General features: G+C 36.8%; 1 protein-coding gene across 1 annotated transcript in view; it reads left to right on the top strand.

The window, feature by feature from the left end:
- The window catches only part of NPEPPS (aminopeptidase puromycin sensitive), a 95,770-nt gene that overhangs the window by 28,988 nt on the left and 48,471 nt on the right, over positions 1 to 18,311 (top strand). The window contains exon 3 of the mRNA XM_004707098.3: positions 15,049 to 15,126. Coding sequence (XP_004707155.2) covers positions 15,049 to 15,126 — 78 coding nt within the window. The remainder of the gene's footprint in view (positions 1 to 15,048; positions 15,127 to 18,311) is intronic.

Genomic DNA, 18,311 nt, shown 5'->3' with positions numbered 1-18,311 from the left:
CATCATTTCTCAAAAGTCAGTGCTTTTTATATGCCAGGGGACTTTAAAAAGCCTGTAGACAACTCAAAAGATAATGAGAACTTCCCTTCATCCTACTTATGTAATGCATTTATCATAGTTTTCACATTAAAAAAATTGGAATATATGTATATGCTATTATCTGAACAGCTCAGAACTATGCAAAAAGCAAGTCTTTTCCCTACCTTTATCCTCTAGCCAACTACTCCTTTCCAAAGGAGATCACGAATAACATATTCTTTTGTGTCCTTTTAGAGCACGTCCTATTTGGGTTAAAATCGTCCTTTTTATTTATTTCTATATCATCATTATTGTTACTAGGTGCCATTGACTTGGGTCTGATTGATAGCAACCCCATGTACAGTAGAAGGAAACACTACCTGGTCCTGCACCATCCTCCCAATTACAGTTATATTTAAGCCCATTATTGGTCACTGCGTCAATCCCTCTTTTCTAGAGTTGCAAGCACCATGTCCTTTTCAGGGACTCATCTCTTCTGTTAACATGTCCAAAGTGCGCGGAACGAAACATCACCACCGAGTGATAGGATATTGTGGGGAATATAAAAAAGTTTGTGGAAGAATTCCATTATTTTTAAATTCCATTTTCCCAAGAACATTTCACAATCCCCTCATATCTGATGGCTTCTCTTTCTGTATAATATCTTCTGAGATTATTAATTGCCTTTTTTGTTTCCAGTTTTTTTCCCCCCTCTAGTCTTTCTTTATCTTCAGAAAGGTCAGCATGTCTGATAGAATCAAACCACTTAGTTAATTTGTCAGGTAAACTTGGGAGGACTAACTATATGGTCACTGGTTCAAACATACCATTAGCTCCATGGGGAAACGGTGAGGCCTACCTGCTCCCCCAAAGAGATACTGCCTCGGAAAAACCATAAAGGGTTGCTGTGGGTCAGTAGAACTCAATGGCAGTGGGTTTGGTTTTGGGTCTGGTTTTGGTCCATCCTATTTTTTTTTATTTATGTCTTTATGCCAGAGTTCTTTGTTTTATTGTCAGGATTGCTTGCTTTCCAGATGCAATCACGCTGGTATTTATTTACCTCTTCATTCTCCTGAGAATTTTTGTTGCCATCCTCTTTGATTGGATCCTTTGTTTAAGAGATTCTTTGTTTTCCTCTTAGATTGATCCTTTGATTCATTTGATGAAGTACATCCTCTGGTATTTTTCTGAGACAGGACTCCTGGGAGAACAGTTTTGAGAATTCATATATCTAAAAGTATTTTATGCTAGCACTTATAATCAGTAGTTTGGTATGTATAGCTTGGGAATAAGTTTCCTTCAGAACTTTGATGTTCTTGCGCCATATTTTCTACTTTCCAGTAGAGCTGTTAGAAATTCTGTACTCTCCTGATTTCTATATTACCGTATCCTTTAGTATTCTGAAATATTATGATACTGAGTATTGGTTTTATCTGTTTTGTCATTCATTTTGGTGGCCATTAGATAGATTTTTTTTTTAATCTGGAGATTTATACGTCAGCTCCGAAAATTTTGTTGAACTGCTTCTTTAATAGTTTTTCTTCCCAAATTTTTCTGTTCTGTCTTTCTAGAATTCCTAATCAATACATTTTGAAACTCGTATAGATTTCATCTTTTATACATATGTGGATTCTACCTATATCTTAAATGAGGTTAGCTGCGTAATCACTTCTATGTTTTCTTAAATTCCATCAGGCACTATTGTTGCTTCAAATGCTAATATTAGATTTATATTTAAATTTATTCTTTCTAGTGTTCTTATTTCTTTTTCCATTACTACACTTTAATCTGGGATATTTCCTTTCTACCTGAAGGAAATGTTTATCTGTCTCTTATTCTTGGTCTGAAAATAAGTTTATTTGGTCTCTATTTTTAGGAATATTTTTTCTTGAACCTCTAGAGTCAGCAAGTGGAATAAGGGTTTTGGGGGGAGGGGAGTCACTGACGTGGTGGCAGGGTGAAGGAGTGATGACATAAAAGGGGTCCATATAGAAAAAGAATGTTTGGAAACTGATGTGGTAGCAAATGTACAATTCTGCTGGACGTGATTGAACTATGGAATGATTTGATATATGTATTAATACCAATTAAAAAAAGAAAGAATATTTTCCATGTTATGGATTTTTAATTTTGCAGCTATTTTCTTTTACCCCTTTACTTTGTTGCATTTTCTTCTGGTTCCCAGCATCTCTGTGGAGAACTCAGCTATATTCTATGGTGGTTCTTTTCTCAGGGTCCCTTTCCACTCCCTCCATCAGCCCCATCTTTAAGGTATAACTGGTCTACAGTAAAGTTTTAAATGTGGTATTTGATGAGTTTGGACCCATTGAGACCATCACCACCATCAAAATGATGAATGTATCAAAAGTTCCTTATGTTCTTTCATAACCCCCTTATTCTCCCCTGTTTCTAGGTAACCACTTATCTGTATTTTGTCATTATCAAGTAGTTTGCATTTTCTGGAATTTTATGTAAGTGGAATCATGTTGCATATACACTTTAAAAAAATTTTTGACTTCATATGCTCAGTACATTTTTCATCTAGGTTTTTGTGCTTTTATCAATAATTTGTTCCTTTTTATTGTTTTATATAGCTATCTTAAAATTCATCTGTTAAAAAAATCATCTGTTAACATAATTTTGGATTTTTCCCCCTAGTATCTTGCTATTACTAATAAAGTGCTGTGCTTATTTGCGTACAAGTCTTTGTGTATATAGGGCTTTTGTCTTGAGTATCATCGGCTAAATGTAATTAAACTTTTGAAAAGAAACTGCTGGTTTTCCAGAGTGATCGTACCCTTCTGTGTTTCCCAGAAGTGTGTGTTCTAGTTGTAGATCCCAGCCAATACCCATATCTCATTGTCTTTATTTTAGGTATCCAAATGGAGTAGTGTGGTCTTAATTTGCATTTCCTAATTTTTAGTGATGTTGAGATGGTTTTTTTGGGTGCTTATTTGCTATCCTTATATCTTCATTGGTGGAATATTTGTTTAGAGCTTTTCAAAAACAGACTTGTTTAACTAACAGTTATAAGGATCTTAAATATGTTTTCTAGATAATGTACTCTTTGTTGGACATATGTTTTACAAATATTTTCTCCCTGTCTCGGGCTTGTAACAGTATACAGTATTTTGAATAGAAAAAGCTTTTAATTATATAAATTCCAGTTTATTGAGTTTTTCTTTTGTAGTTTGTGGTTTATTATTTTCTTCTTTCCAGAATTGCAAGATTCAAGGACATTTAAGATTTTCTCCTACTAAAATTGATTGTGGTGATGATTGTTCAACTCTTCTTAATATGATCGAACTATTGAATTGTATAGTTCTTGGGTTATATACCAATAAAACTGTTAAAAAGATAAAAATTTTAAAGACATTTTTCCTATATTCTCTTTATAAGTTTTATAATTTTAGCTTTCACAGTCAAATCAGTCTTTGATCCATTTTAAGTTAAACTTTGGATAGGGTATACAGTATGAGTTAAAGTTTATGATTGGTGACATGTGAGGGTTGTTATTTTTGTTAGGTGCCATCGAGTCAGTTCCGACATAGAGCGGCCAACACGACTGGCTCCTCCTGCACCATTCTCCCAATTGCTAAGTTCAAGCTCATTGCCGCAGCCACTGTGTCAGTCAATCTTGTTGAGGGCCTGCTCCGTTTCTTGCTTCCCCTCTGCTTTACTGAGCATTGTGCCCTTCTCAAAGGACTGGTCACTCCTGACATCATATGCAAAGCACATGAGATGAAGTTTCCCCATCCTTGCTCGCCTCTAAAAAGCATTCCAGCTGGACTTCTTCCAGGACAGATTTGTTGTCCTGTTGGTAGTCCTTGTTACTTTCAATATACTGTACCAGCATTTTGCTGTATACTAATTGCTTTAGTTTTCTAGGATGGCTATACCAAAATAGACAAACTTGAGTGGCTTGTGAGAATAAAGTTATTGTCACAGTTCGTGAAGGTAGTAGTCCACATTCAGGGCATTTGATAGGGCCATGTGCCTTCCAAAGGATATCCTGTCTTACCTGGCCCATTTCTGGTGTTCTTGGTTTGTAGGTAGTTTTTACATGAATCTCTTTTCTTTGTGTCTGTATTTTCTCGTAATTTTTATTTTTCTATTTCTGTATTTTCTCTTTATAAGAACAGCAGCCATATAGGATTTAAACCCACTTGGCTAATGGTGTGACCTAATGTTAACTAATAATGCCCTCAAAGATCCTATTTATTTTTTCTTTTTAAAATCATTTTATTAGGGGCTCATACGACTCTTATCACAATCCACACATACATCAACTGTGCAAAGCACATTCATACATTCACTGCCCTCATCATTCTCAAAACATTTGCTCCACTCAAGTCCCTGGCATCAAGTCCCCTCCCTCCCTGCTCCCCCTTCCACCATGAACCCCTGACAATTTTTAAATTATTATTTTGACATATCTTGCCCTGTCTGACGTCTCCCTTTACCCACTTTTCTGTTGTCCGTCCCCCAGGGAGGAGGTCACATGTAGATCCCTGTAATCGGTTCCCCCTTTCCAATCCACCCTCCCTCCACGCTCCCGGCATCTCCACTCACACCACTGGTCCTGAAGGTATCATCCGCCCTGGATTCTCTGTGTTTCCAGTTCTTATCTGTACCAGTGTACATCCTCTAGTCTAGCCAGACTTGCAAGGTAGAATTATGATCATGATTGTGGGGGAGGAGGAAGCATTTAGGAAGTAGAGGAAAGTTGTATTTTTCTATCATTGCTACATCACACCCTGACTGGAGACAAGATCCTATTTCTAAACAAGGTCACATTCACAGGTGCTAGGGGTTAAGATTTAAACATTATTGTTTTGGGGAACACCATTGAATACATAACAGCTATCCAGTTTTGCCAGCACCATTTGTTATGAAGAATATTCTCCTCTTGAGTTGCTTTGGCACATTTTGGTTGGAAATCAGTTGACCATAAATATGTGGCCCTGTTTCTGGACTTTCTGTTCTGTTATTTTAAATCTTCAAATCAGGTAGTATGTATCCTCCAGCTTTGTTGATTTCAAAATAATTTTGGCTAGAATCAGGTTATCAATTTTTTTTTTAGGTTATCAATTTTTATTAAAAAGCCTGTTACTATTTTTATTTAAACTGCATTGATACCATGTGAGTGAGCAAAATTGAGCCTCTGATACTATTCAAGTCTTAGCAGATTTTAGGAGGTTCTAGTTTATTTATTTCTATCTAGAGAGGTGTTTGGGGGGGGGCATTATCTTGATCACGTTGGATCTGATCTTTTTCAACTTGTTCACCTTCTTGATTTGTAGGCCTGTAGAGGTTTTTTCATTTTTTCTGGTTTAAAAAAATCAGTGTTTAGCTCCTTATCGTTACAGAACTTCTATATATATAGAGAGAGCGGTTGAAACCTAGTAGTCAGCAAATGTCTTGAGAGGACAGTGATCAAAGAATGTTAGACCTTTTTTAATGTGGCTTCTTTTTTGGCTCCTGGCCACTCGGCTTTTGGTTGCTCTGTTGGGCCTGAATTCTAGTTTTTGTCCCCCGCCCAGCAAGAATACTGCAAGTGCTCTGCTTCTTCGGCCTCTGTGTTGTGCTTACAAGTAAGAGCTAAACCAGTGGAAGAAAGAGACCATTTTTGTGGGGTTCCCTCTGACACTTTAAGCATTTTAATCCACTGTTACTCTGATATCAGCTAAACTGTCACAGCCAGAAGTCGTCTAGAAGTGTCATTTTAAAATAAAATATAAAACATACCTCATAATTTTGATATCTATAGCAGGAGATATAACTCTACACATTTCATGCATTTATTATAGGGGGACATAATGATTTATGAATTGGTCTGTTAAAAAACTAACAGCCACTTTGTAGTGTCCGAAACACACAGGGCTAGCCCTGCCTTGTCCTGTAGGGTAACTATGAGTCAGAATTGATTCAATGGAAGTAAAGTCTCAACCCATATACAAAATATCATTTTTATTGACATAGTGGTTTAATAATATGAAAATTATTATAATCTTCAAAATCCTTTCCTAAGTATTATACAGGAATAATTTTAAAAATCTGAAAATGTTCATACTATCTGGGTCTTATACAACTTGTTTAAATATTACCCAAAAAATTACCAAAAGTATTCATGCTTCTTGTAATAAAATATAGAATTATATGAAGATGTGAGAGCCCTCCTCTTCCTTCATTTCATTACCTACCCATCTAGTCCCCAAAGTAACCACTCTTAATACTCTAGTATGAATTCCTTCATACATGTTAATAAAGGTTTCTATGTTTTGTAGCTTTACTTTTTGGCTTGTTGTCTTGTACCTATCTCTGTATATTTACATACATACCTATACATTTGATCAAAAATGAAAATACTATATTAAAAAATTAACAGATAATACAAAAGAAAGTTACATCAACAGAGTATGAGATGTTTACTACTTCTGCCATGTCACTGGATATTGTCATCTTTATTTTTTGCCAGTCTGAGGAAAAAGCTACAAGATTGTAATATGAATTTTTATTAGAGGCTGAATATCTTTTCATCTATTTATTGATTTTAAGTGTTTTTCTTTACACTTTTTAAGTAGTACCTCTGTAATTTTTCTTGCCCATTTCTGTATTGCCTTGGAAACATGTTCTATGTAACTAATTCACAACTCACTGTTACCATTGAGTGTATTCTGATTCATAGCCAACCTATAGGACAGGGTAGAACTGTCCCTGTGGGTTTCTGGACTGTAACTCTTTACAGAAGCAGAAAGCCAAAATTTTCCCCTGAGCAATTGCTGGTGGGTTTGAACTGCTGACCTTGTGGTTAGCAGCTCAGCTCATAACCACTATCCTACCAGGGCTCCTTATTCTACATGTTACATACATATATTTTTTGTTAAATTTATAAATGCATGTTATATCTTGTGCTTACCTTTTATACCCTCTTTAGAATTTCTGGACTTCATTCAGTATGTGATGTTAAAGATCTGCAAGCTAGAATTCCTAGTTACCAATTTATGGTTATCTTTTCATTGAGTAATATTGGGACCTACTCTACAAATAAAAGAACTTGTTTAAAAATAATCTTTAATACATTTTATACTAACTCTTTTTTGAGTATTAAAATTATCTTTTCAAGAAACGGATTGTGGTAGCAATTGTACAATACTGCTTGATGTGACTGAATTATGGAATGATATATCTGTGTTACTTCCCATTAAAGTTTTGGAAAAAATTTATCTATTCTACTCTGTCTCCCTTGGAAAGAAGAAAGTGAAACCCATTTCAAATAGAAACACCACTTTGTTTTTCATCTCTTGAGTCAATTTGAACAGTTGACTCACACTGGTATACCCAAATTTCCCAGTAGTTTGTACTTCTGGAATTGTGCCATCGACACATCAAGAGGCTATTTAACTTTATTAGGAAAGCCCTCATCAGTTTCTTGTCATAATTGCACCATTTATACATGTCCTGCCTTGAACTTCTCTTGGCAACTTACAATTTTAACTTTAATATAAATATTAAGTTTAATGACAACTTTAAGTGAGTAAGTTTCCCTTCTTCCCACACCCTTATTTCCCATTTTAGTGGAATTTTATTATGAAACTACACACTTCCATCGAAGTTGATGTTGTTAGCAGTCACATTCCCACTTGTGTGGGAACTTTATTACGAAGCTGTGCGTTTCCATTTAAGTTGTTAGCTACTGTCAGGTCTTCTGGCTACTCATGGCAATCCCAGACACAGAGACTAACAGTGTTCAGCCCTGTACCATTTCCCTGAGTGGCTGTGAGTCAGACCATTATGATACATTAGGTTTTCAATAGCTGATTTGGGGGTGCACATTTCCCAACCTTTCTTCCGGGGCCATCTTGATAGAGAAGCTCTGCTGACACCTCTTCGGTGTCCTAGCAGCGTGCAAGCCTCCAAGGACAGATGGGTTGTGGCTGCTCATGAGGTACATTGGCTGGGAATTGAACAAAGTCTCCCATATAGGGGTATACCATTGAACCACCACTGCCCTTAAAAGATAAGTAGGTGGGTATTATTATCCCATTTTAGTAAGGAGGCTAATGAGACTCAGGTTAAATGAATTGGCCAAAAGCCACACAGATAGAGTGACAGAGACTGGCCCACAGGATGACTGGTCAGATAAATTTTCTTGCCTTACATGCATTAAAAGGAGCTTACTGTTTATTTGAAACTCCTCAAATATCGAGGCTCTTTGATTTTGCAGAAGTAGTAATTTATATAGTCATTCAAGTTTTTAGTAAATACCCATGTCTAAGTGATAATTGGCTAAACATGAAAGCAGTATGGTTGTGTACTATGAGAAACTGAAATCCATTTGTAAAGACAATAGAAACAAACAGGCTTGTTTTTTAAAAAGGAAAAATATAGAAATTTGTTTCTAATTCATAATCTTGTTTGGATTTCTAAGTTTGCCTGGGAAATATTTTCAAGTTTCTAGGTTCCTCTGAAACCTTTCCTAAGCCAATATAGCATAAAGTGAAGACGTAGTTACTATTAATGTATATGGGAAATGTTTCTTTTTAGCATTTCCACACCTAAAAGAGTAATGACCAGATTATACCAAATGGCACACAATCTAAAATAACACTAACATATAGGAGAAGCAGGAATGGTATGATAAATGGACAGTGTAGTTCTGGGGAAGGATTGGCAATGCTCAGGGTAGGGACTGCCTCTAATGACTCACAGCAAACAAACATCGAATGATAGTAAAAATCTTCATGGGCTGTCTTTTGGTGATTGAAAACAGGTGCTACTATAAGTCTTTTGTAAAAGTAAAGTGGTATAATCAAACTTGCCAAAAAATGGATGACATCTGTAATATTGTTAGTTCAAACTGGAGTCATATGAATAAACAAGAAACCCTTTGTTATAACGAACCAATGACAGCCAACCCGTCTATTCTTTTAAGTGCAAGTCAGGAAGTTTACATCAGTATTACTTATATTCATTTGCTTTCACTTTCATTGGCTTTAAATTACTAAAAGGCCAGTTTCCTTTTGATTATGTACAAATATAAAATATAGTCATGCATCTCGTAGCATTCTGTGAGATAGGTCGAAATGTGGTTTGGCCATTGGGTAAATACCATATTGTATTCCTGGGGGCTTCAAAAATTCATTGAAAAATTCCGTTATTTTTTAGTTCCCTTTGTTGTGAAACATAAAGAACATTATTCATGAAGAAAGTAAAAGATCATTAAAGAAAAGTTAGCAAGCAAGAAAGAACAACACAAGTGGAAGTCAGAAAGAGACCAAAGCTTGCTCTTGAATATGGAGTAACTAAAGTGAACAGAAGAAATGACCGCTGCTTCCATGAATGTTGGTTGTGGGTCCAAGTAAAAGTGAACTCTTTGCACCATTTAGCATGATGTTGTCTATTGGCCAAGTTGTGAACGTTTTTATTTTCTTTGAGTTGTAACCGTCTTGAAGGTAATGCCTTTGGTCGTCATCAGTAAGCACTTCCGGTCATGCTGGCTACATATCTCAGGTTGTTAGTCTTCCTCTACTCAGGATGTTGCATTCTTCTTCATATGGTCTAGCTTCTCAGATTACTTGGTCGGCATACAGGCAAAATAAGTTTGGTGGAGGGACACAACTGATGCTTACTGCTCCTGATTTCTAACCTGGCAGTAGTAATCACCTTGTTCAATTTTAACGACTACCTCTTGATCTGTGTACACATTCTACCTGAGTACAAGAAATGTCCTGGAATAACCATTTTTTACAATGTTACCCATCGTTTTTTATAATTCTCCACCACCGCCACTCCCATCTCTCTCCCCTCCGCATAGTCAAGAAAACAGAAATAAACATCTTTCTTCATCTCTGGTTTCAGCCAGATGCATTTGACGTCAGTTTTAATATCCCACATTTCACACCCTCCTCTGAATCCAGTTTGAATTACTGGCATCTCCCTATTGATATACTGCTGTAACTGCTTTTGAGTTACCTTCAGCAAAGTTTTACTTGGCATATGATACTCATGATACTGTTTGATAATTTCTGTAGGCTGTTGAGGTCACCCTTTTGTGTAATGGGCAGGAATATGGACCTCTGCTAATGAGTTAGCCAGGCAGCTGTCTTCCAGGTTTGTTGGCACAGACAAGTGAGTGCTTCCAATGCACCTCATTAAAAACATTCAATCGGTGTTCTGTCCGTTCCTGCTGTCAGTTCCTGGAGCATGTTTTAGAATAATGTATTCCGTGTAGCTTTGACTTCTCCCTTCATTACCATCACTCCTTGATTATGTGCTACCTCTTGAAATGGTTGATTGTTAACCGATTCCTTTTGGTACAGTGTCTCTATGCATTCCCTTTCCACCCCCCCACTCCCCAATCTCTCTTCTTTTGATCATCTTTCCTGCATAATATTTATTTTGCCCCTAGGATCTTTCAATGTTGTAATTCTAGACTTTACTTTTTTTTCCAGTTCTTCCAGCTTGAGAAATGCTGAGTGTGGTCTTTCCTTTTGGGCTTTTAACTGTAGGTCTTTGCACATTGCATTATACATTATAACACATAATGCTTCATGTTTTTTCAAGATGTCTTTTGAAACTTTTTGTTCTGATCTTTTACTTTGGATTGTCTTAAGTCACTGCTTTAAGGATATAGATGGCTTATCATTTGATTATAGAAGGTACATTTGTCTTCCTAAATTAGGTTCCTTATTTTTCAGACCAGGATAGTTACCCAACTGAGTAGATACTTTTTTATGTAATAATACTTATAATAATGATAAAGTTATGAAGAATCAAGTGTTTACTAGTATGTCAGACACCCTATTGGAATAGTCTTTTAGTGCGTTTTAGTAGTTTGCTTTTACTTTAAATTCTTTAAGGACCAATGGCTATGATCTTCTATTAATGCCTGGGATGTGTAGTAGGTGTTGAATAAATATTTATTAAATGTACTTGAGTGTGAGAGTAAAGCAGCCTCTAACAACCCGAGGGGTCTGTAGGTGCAATTGTATGGTTATAATATATAAAGATCATAGTAAAGTCATAGAAGATAGAAGAGAGAGTAAAATAAAGGAGTCAGACACATTTTATAGTAGTATGCTTACCTCTGGGACGGCCACAGTCCCAGCAGTCAGGTCTACACAGAGAGACTCTTTACTGTCTTGAGACATTTATAGGTAGCCATATGACATAGATATTCAGTAATTATATATATCACAGGGTGGGTGGTAACCACAGTAAAGTCCCTGAGCTTACAGGTGAGGAAACCTAATGCTTTTAATGGGGGAAGGCATGAGGGGGCATGGGTGTCACAGCAGGGAGGAGGTAACAAGAATATCTGCTGCTTCTCTAGGGAGACAGAATTAACCACTACCACTTTAAGGCAGCATAGCTGTTAGGGAGAATCCATGGGAATGTATTTAACGCAGGATAATGTACTTGGACTTTCATCTCTAATTTACCAAAGTGGTGGCATTCCTACCATGGAATACTAGCTTTCCAGATTCCCTCTGTTATTTTATTATTATTTTTAATCATTTTATTGGGGGCTTGTACAACTCTTACCACAATCTGTACATCCATTCATTGTGTCACGAACATTTGTACATTTTAAAAATCGTTTTATTAGGGGCTCATACAACTCTTATCACAATCCATACATACATCAATTGTCTAAAGCACATTTGTACATTCATTGCCCACATTTGTACATTTGTTGCCATCATCATTCTCAAAACATTTTCTTTCTACTTGAGCCCTTGGTATCAGCTCCTCATTTTTTCCCCTTCCTCCCCCAAGATTCCCTCTGTTGTAAGTTAGGGAATAAGCCCTAGTCATACTTCCCTCAGTGTTAGTTTCCCACAGTTGAGCAGAATCTAGGCAGGCGTCCTCAAACTACGGCCCGCTGTCCACATGCGGCCTGCCGAGGACATTTATCCGGCTCACTGGGTGTTTTTGCCCCGTTTTGTTTTTTACTTCAAAATAAGATATGTGCAGTGTGCATAGGAATTTGTTCATAGTTTTTAAAAAAAACTATAGTCTGGCCCTCCAATGGGTCTGAGGGCCAGTGAACTGGCCCCGTGTTTAAAAAGTTTGAGGACCCCTGATCTAGAGAAATGAAGTAAGTCTGCCATGTTAGTTAGGTTTTAATTTTTTCTTACATTTAATTCTGTCAACTTTATGGGTAATAAAATGTATTTGGTATTATTTTGTCATTAGCTTTAACTTGTGTTTTACTTCTTTGAAGAATATACACCATCAAGGTATTTTCTTATTATAAAGATTCTGTACACTGTTTAAATATTGAGAAAAATGAGCATGTTTTTTCATACATTATATAATGTTGGATTAAACAGAGAGGAAAAATGATTCCTAATATCGTGTTGTTTGAGGAGCTGTTCTAAAGCTAACCTGTAAGAGTTGTCCTCCAAATCAGTGTTCCCTAACTTCCCCTGCCCCATCCCCACCTTCAGGCATTCCTAGAAAATGATAATGATATTTACCTTTCCTTTGTGTTGAAAATGTTCTTTGTAAGATTTTACACATTTCCCTTTAAGTGTATTCTTATAAGTTTCATCCTTTTTATTACTTTTGTAGATAGAGGCATTTAATTTTATCTTCTAGCTGTGAAGGCATTTGAAAACCATTGATAATCTTTATGTTAATTCTGTAACCTATCTTAATAAACTTTAGCATTTGCAATAGACAATCATTGTTTGCCTTAGATTTTCCTGGCATGTCATCTTAACATTTAAAAGCAGTGAACTTACATCTATATCCATTTTATTAAGGGCTTCTATCAAGAATAACTTCTGAACTTTAGTATGTGTTTTTATCATCTATGGAGATAATTAAAATGTTTTTTTCCCATTCAGCTTGCTATATTTCATTGGTTTAGTTTTTAAAACAACTTTAAGAAATATTTTAGGGTTATATAGATGATGTCTATCTGATTTTAGAATAACCCCTCTCTGAAAAAATCTTAAAGCTGTTAACTGGAAAATGTCACAGAATCAGAAACGTGTCTATAACACATAAGCAGCACCTAACTGCAGCCTTGAAGGCTTCACATATGCCCCTCCTTAGAGATCCGCTCCTTCACCCTGACCTTTAAGAGATTTCTTCTCTTCTCTGACTGAGACTACAACCACCTACCTAACTGTGCACTCCTTACAATATAGCTTGACATGCCCATTCTTGAGTTTGTTTAAGTGGAATTAAACAGTACATAATATTATGTATGCATATATGGTGTAGCTTTTTTTGCTCAGGATTTTGTTTTTAAACTCATCTATATTTCAGACCAAAATATCAAACCCACTGCCATGGAGTTGTTTCCAATTCATAATGATTCTGTAGAGAGTTTCCCAGATTATAGATCGTTATGGGAACAGACAGCCTCAGAGCAGTTGGATTTGAACTGCTGACCTTGCAGTTAACAGTTCAATATTTATCTTGCTTTGTCCACAGAGCTCCAGGTTTTGTGTAGCTGGAGTTTCTTCTCTTTTTTTTTTTTTAGCTTTTTTTCTTCCACTGCCCAGGATCCTGCTATAGGAAGACATGCAGTCCCTTGGATATGCATGTTTGACTTTAAAGCTGGTTGTTTTGGGTTGACAAGCAAAAGAACAGACCAGACTTTTTTAAAGTTTAGGTGATTTGTCACCAGAACATTGGGACTCAGAGGCATAGTGAGGCCTTCTAGGAGCCTGATACATGGTCTGCATTATTAGCAGGACTGAAGAGCAACACATACTCAAAGTGTCACTGTCAGCTACCTCCTTTACCACCTTTTGAGTGGTGTGGTGTTATCTTTGAAACTCTGCATTAATGTTATATAAATTTGCCATCATTTTGAAGTGTTTGAACCAATCTTTAGTTGCACCAAATTCTTCATCATAATCACCTTCACCTGTTGCACATGCTGTTTTTGAAATCATTGAGAAGTCTAGACTTTTTCTTGTACTGAACAATACTGAATAACAAAATTAAACGCACTGCATCGAGTCAGTTCGGAATCGTAGGTGTCAGAAAGGTAAGTTGTTACTGGAACAGATGGCATCTTTCTCCCTTGGAGTGCCTGCTGGGTCTGAATCACTGACCTTGCGGTTAGCAACCCACCTTACAGTGCCATGAAAATAAGGCTGAACAAGAACTGATAGACCTGGGATAAATCCCTTATAAATTCTTAAAGGCATCGTTAGGAACACATCTCATTTGTAACCTGAGGACAGCTTACGTACCAAAATGCTATGATAGGTATTACTACCATCCTATGCACAGTTTCATAAGTACATCATGCACACGTAGAGTAAAACCGAGCGACTCTAAGTTGCACCAATTAGCTCACGGAGTGGGAGTTGCAGCTGTTCCACATGCCCACGTGGTACAGTTAGACATTCTCCTGTTAGCTAATCTGGTGGATATGTGGTGGCATTTTACTGTGGTTTTAATTTTTATTTCCTGATTATTATCAAGGTTTGACTTAATTCCCTTAGTAACATTTATTAGAAACATTTCACCCCCACTGCTCTGTGGTTGTTTCACATAGTAGTAGACAACACCTTCAGTGTCTGTTACTAAGAACATTATCGTTAGTTTTCAGTCAGCCTACTATGACTTTAGTAGTACTTTAAAATAGATGGGATTTTCCCTCCTCAAGTTTCTTTTTAATATGCTTCAGAATTTAAAACAAATGTGCAACACAGGAATTATAGGAGTGCGAGAAAGGCATTGGGTCTTCAGGATTTTTATTAATACCAATGACATTTAATTTGGGGAAAAGTATGAGAAACTTCAGAATTTAGATAGTCTTTTTGCTCTTTTTGTTACTCAAAGAACCAGATAATTATATATGCATCCTGTATAATTTAGATTATGTAGCTTAAAACTGATTCATTTGAAATTGTATTCTTTTTAATAGGAACTTAATTTATTAAATTGTAATACTTTCAGTAGAGATTTTGTTGTTGAAAATGTTAACTATTGTGATGTGGATTGGTTGTATTCATCTAATCAGACTTGTGGACTGAAACTTACTTTCTATTTCAGAAATCCATGCTACAGGATTTAACTACCAGAATGAGGATGAAAAAGTCACCCTGTCCTTTCCTAGTACTCTCCAAACAGGTAAGACTTTTGCTTTTTAAAATCTCATGATGGATAGTGACATGTTTTTGTTTTTCAAAAAATTTTATTATTTTTTGCCCTAATTGTTTTAGCAGATTAAGATAAACTTTGAAAGAGTGGTTCAGTGTAATTTTGAGCCAACAGTGTTTCTTTTTCTCCTACGGAGGTTGGCTATGGAGAGAACAGTTCCATTTCCTAGTGCTCCATATTTTCTTTTAGCAATCAACAACAACTTAAAACAGCCCGAACTAATGACACTATCCTGAATACGATGCATTGTATTTCAACATTTCAAACCTACATGTCTTACTGTGGCTTAGTGAATTACTTAGAATGGTCTTCTAGCTGTGTATGCTCGGTCTTGTGACTCCCACAAAGTAATCGCTTGGAATTATACACATAAAGTGTTTGTGGCTCACCATGGAGTATTGGCTCGTCCATTAATAAAGTAACTAGGTGTATCGTTTTTACACTACGTCCATTTTCTAATTGAAATCATATCTCTGAAATATAAGACTTAGAATCTGTGCTTAAAATGATGCTCTGCAGATTATTTTGATGCACAATCAGAGATTAGATGCTAGGGAGGACATAGAAGAAAATGCTTGATAGGTTACTCTTATTAGGCATCAAAATAGAAATTAATGCTTAACCTTTGGGTTAGAAGAATTCTCTCTGTGGTTAACATAGTGAAAGAAATAATATACAAAGCAACAGCTGTAAAGCATTAAGATCTTGATTAATGAACAAATGACAAACCCCCCAAACCCAGGCTCAATGTCAATAGTAACTCATAGAGCCCTTTGGGTTTCTGAGACTATAAATCTTTATGGGAATAGAAAACCTTATCTTTCTTCTAAGGAGTGATGGTGGAGTCAAAGTGCTGACCTTGTGGTTTATGGTTTAGCAATCCAACATGTAAAATCTAGTTCGCCACCAATGGACCATGAACAAATGAAATGAAACACATAATTTGCAGGAAAGAAAATGCAAATAGCTAATAAGCATATGAGAAGATATTTGGCCTGATACCTAGAAGAACAGTTAGCCAAGTTTGGTTGTCATGTAACCTGGAGGGCGGTGGGTGAGAATTCTGGATGAGTGGTTGCCTTGACAATACTGGCTGGAGACTACATCCATACTGTTTACTTTCTCTTAGTTTCTTAGTGCTACTTTTTTTGTGTGTGTTTTATTTTATTTATCTATCTTTTTAAAATTAAAAAAAAATCAATTTATTGGGGTCTTAGTGCTACTTTATAAGAGAAATGTAAGTGGGTCACTTTAGTGAACAGAAGTTTATTTTCTCGCAGTGGCACAATGATGAAAGTGCTTGGCTGCTAACTGAAAGGTTGTCAGCTTAAACACCCAGTTGCTCCGTGGGATAAGGAGGTGACAGACACTCTGCTCCTGTAAATGTTGTTGTTAGGTGCTATTGAATGGGTTCCAACTCAAAATGACCCAGTTCACAGCAGAATGAAACTTTGCCCTTGCCCAGTCCTGCGCCATTCTCACAGTACGGCTGTGTTTGAGCCCAGTAAAGAGGTGCTTACCTTTGAATTGGCCCAGTGCAGTACATCATTTGGTATATATCAAGTGCTGCCTACGTGAGCACTGATTGCAGATCCAAGTAAAATGAAATCCTTGACAACTTCCATCTTTTCTCTGTTTATCCTTGTGTTGCATATTGGTCCAGTTATGAAGATTTTTTTTTCATGTTCAAGGGTAATCCATTCTGAAGGCTGTATTTAACCTTTGATCTTCGTCAATAAGTGCTCCTAAAAAAAAAATAATAATAATAATAAAAGTGCACCTAATCTTCTTTTTCAACAGGCAAGCTGTGTCATCTGCATATCCAGGGTTATCAATGGGTCTTACTAGAATTCTGATGTTTCATTCTTCATGTAGTCAAATTGTATGCTCTGGATATAGATAGAATAGGATTATAAACTAAAAAACTGGAGTTCTTCTTTGTTGACAGGTGGTTGCTAGGAGTTGAAATAGACTTGACAGCGCTTAAACTGGAGGCTGGAAGTCTGAATTTGGAGCAGCAGTTCAAGAGAACCCGTCTCCCTCTGTCAGCTCTGTGTGAACATCTTTGTTTTTCAGTTGCTGTTCGTTCCCTCATGATCTTCATGTGATGGGGCAACTATTTTTTCCCATCTGCTCTTTCATGTTTCTTTACCTAATGTGGTCTTTTTGAGTCTCAAAGCAATTGGTTTTAAAGACACCCTAAATTATATGACCTCATTAACATAACAGACTACCCTACTGCCAAATGTATAAACCAAAAACTAAACTCTGCCTTCATTTCTCACTCGTAGAGGCTCCAAGGCTGTATCACGGAAACAAACTGCTTTTTATCTTCCTCTCTTAGAGCAGTTGGTGGATTTGTACTGCTGACGTTATCAGCTGGGCCCTTTATTTATTTTTAATAAATTAAAAAATTCATCTTATTGGGGGGCTCTTACAAATCTTACTATAGCCCATCATTTAATTATATTAAGCACACTTGTACATATGTTACCATCAACATTTCCAAAGCATTTTCTTTCTACTTGAGCCCTTGGTATCAGCTCCAGTTTTCCTCCCTTCCTCCCCCACTCTCGTGAATCCTTGATCAATTATTTATTTTTGTTATTTTGTGTCTTATATACGGTCCATTGTCTCCCTTCAACCACATTTCTGTTATTTGTCCCCCTGGGGGTTGGGCTTTATATCCAACCTTGTGATGGGTTCCCCCTTTCTCCCCGTCTCCCCCCTCCCTGCCCCCACCATTCCTCTACCCTCATGATGTCACTACTCCCACTACTGTTCCTAAGGGCTTTATCTGTCCTTGTGTCGAGAGCTGTTACCTGTACCAATGTGTGTACTCTGGTCTAGCCAGATTTGTAAGGTAGAACTGGGTCTTGGTAGTGGGGGGTGGTGGGAAGCATTCAAGAACTAGAGGAATGAAAGGTGTTTTGTCAGTGCTATACTGCATTCTGGTTGAATTGCCCCTTCCTTGTAACTCTTCTGTGGGGGTTTTGTCAAGAATTTTGTGTTGCCAAATGGGTGCATAAGCAAATGTGGTCAAGAAAGATGATGGTGCCCGGCTATCAAGAAGTATAGCGTCTGGGGTCTTAAAGGCTTGAAGGTAATCAAGCGGCCATCAAGCTCAGAAGCAACAAAGCCCACATGGAAGAAGC

The sequence above is a fragment of the Echinops telfairi genome, unplaced genomic scaffold (genome assembly GCF_000313985.2).
Source record: "Echinops telfairi isolate 266 unplaced genomic scaffold, ASM31398v2 ScPeMD7_7458;HRSCAF=8496, whole genome shotgun sequence".
NCBI lineage: Eukaryota > Metazoa > Chordata > Mammalia > Afrosoricida > Tenrecidae > Echinops > Echinops telfairi.
This window is presented reverse-complemented; position numbering and strand designations above follow the sequence as displayed.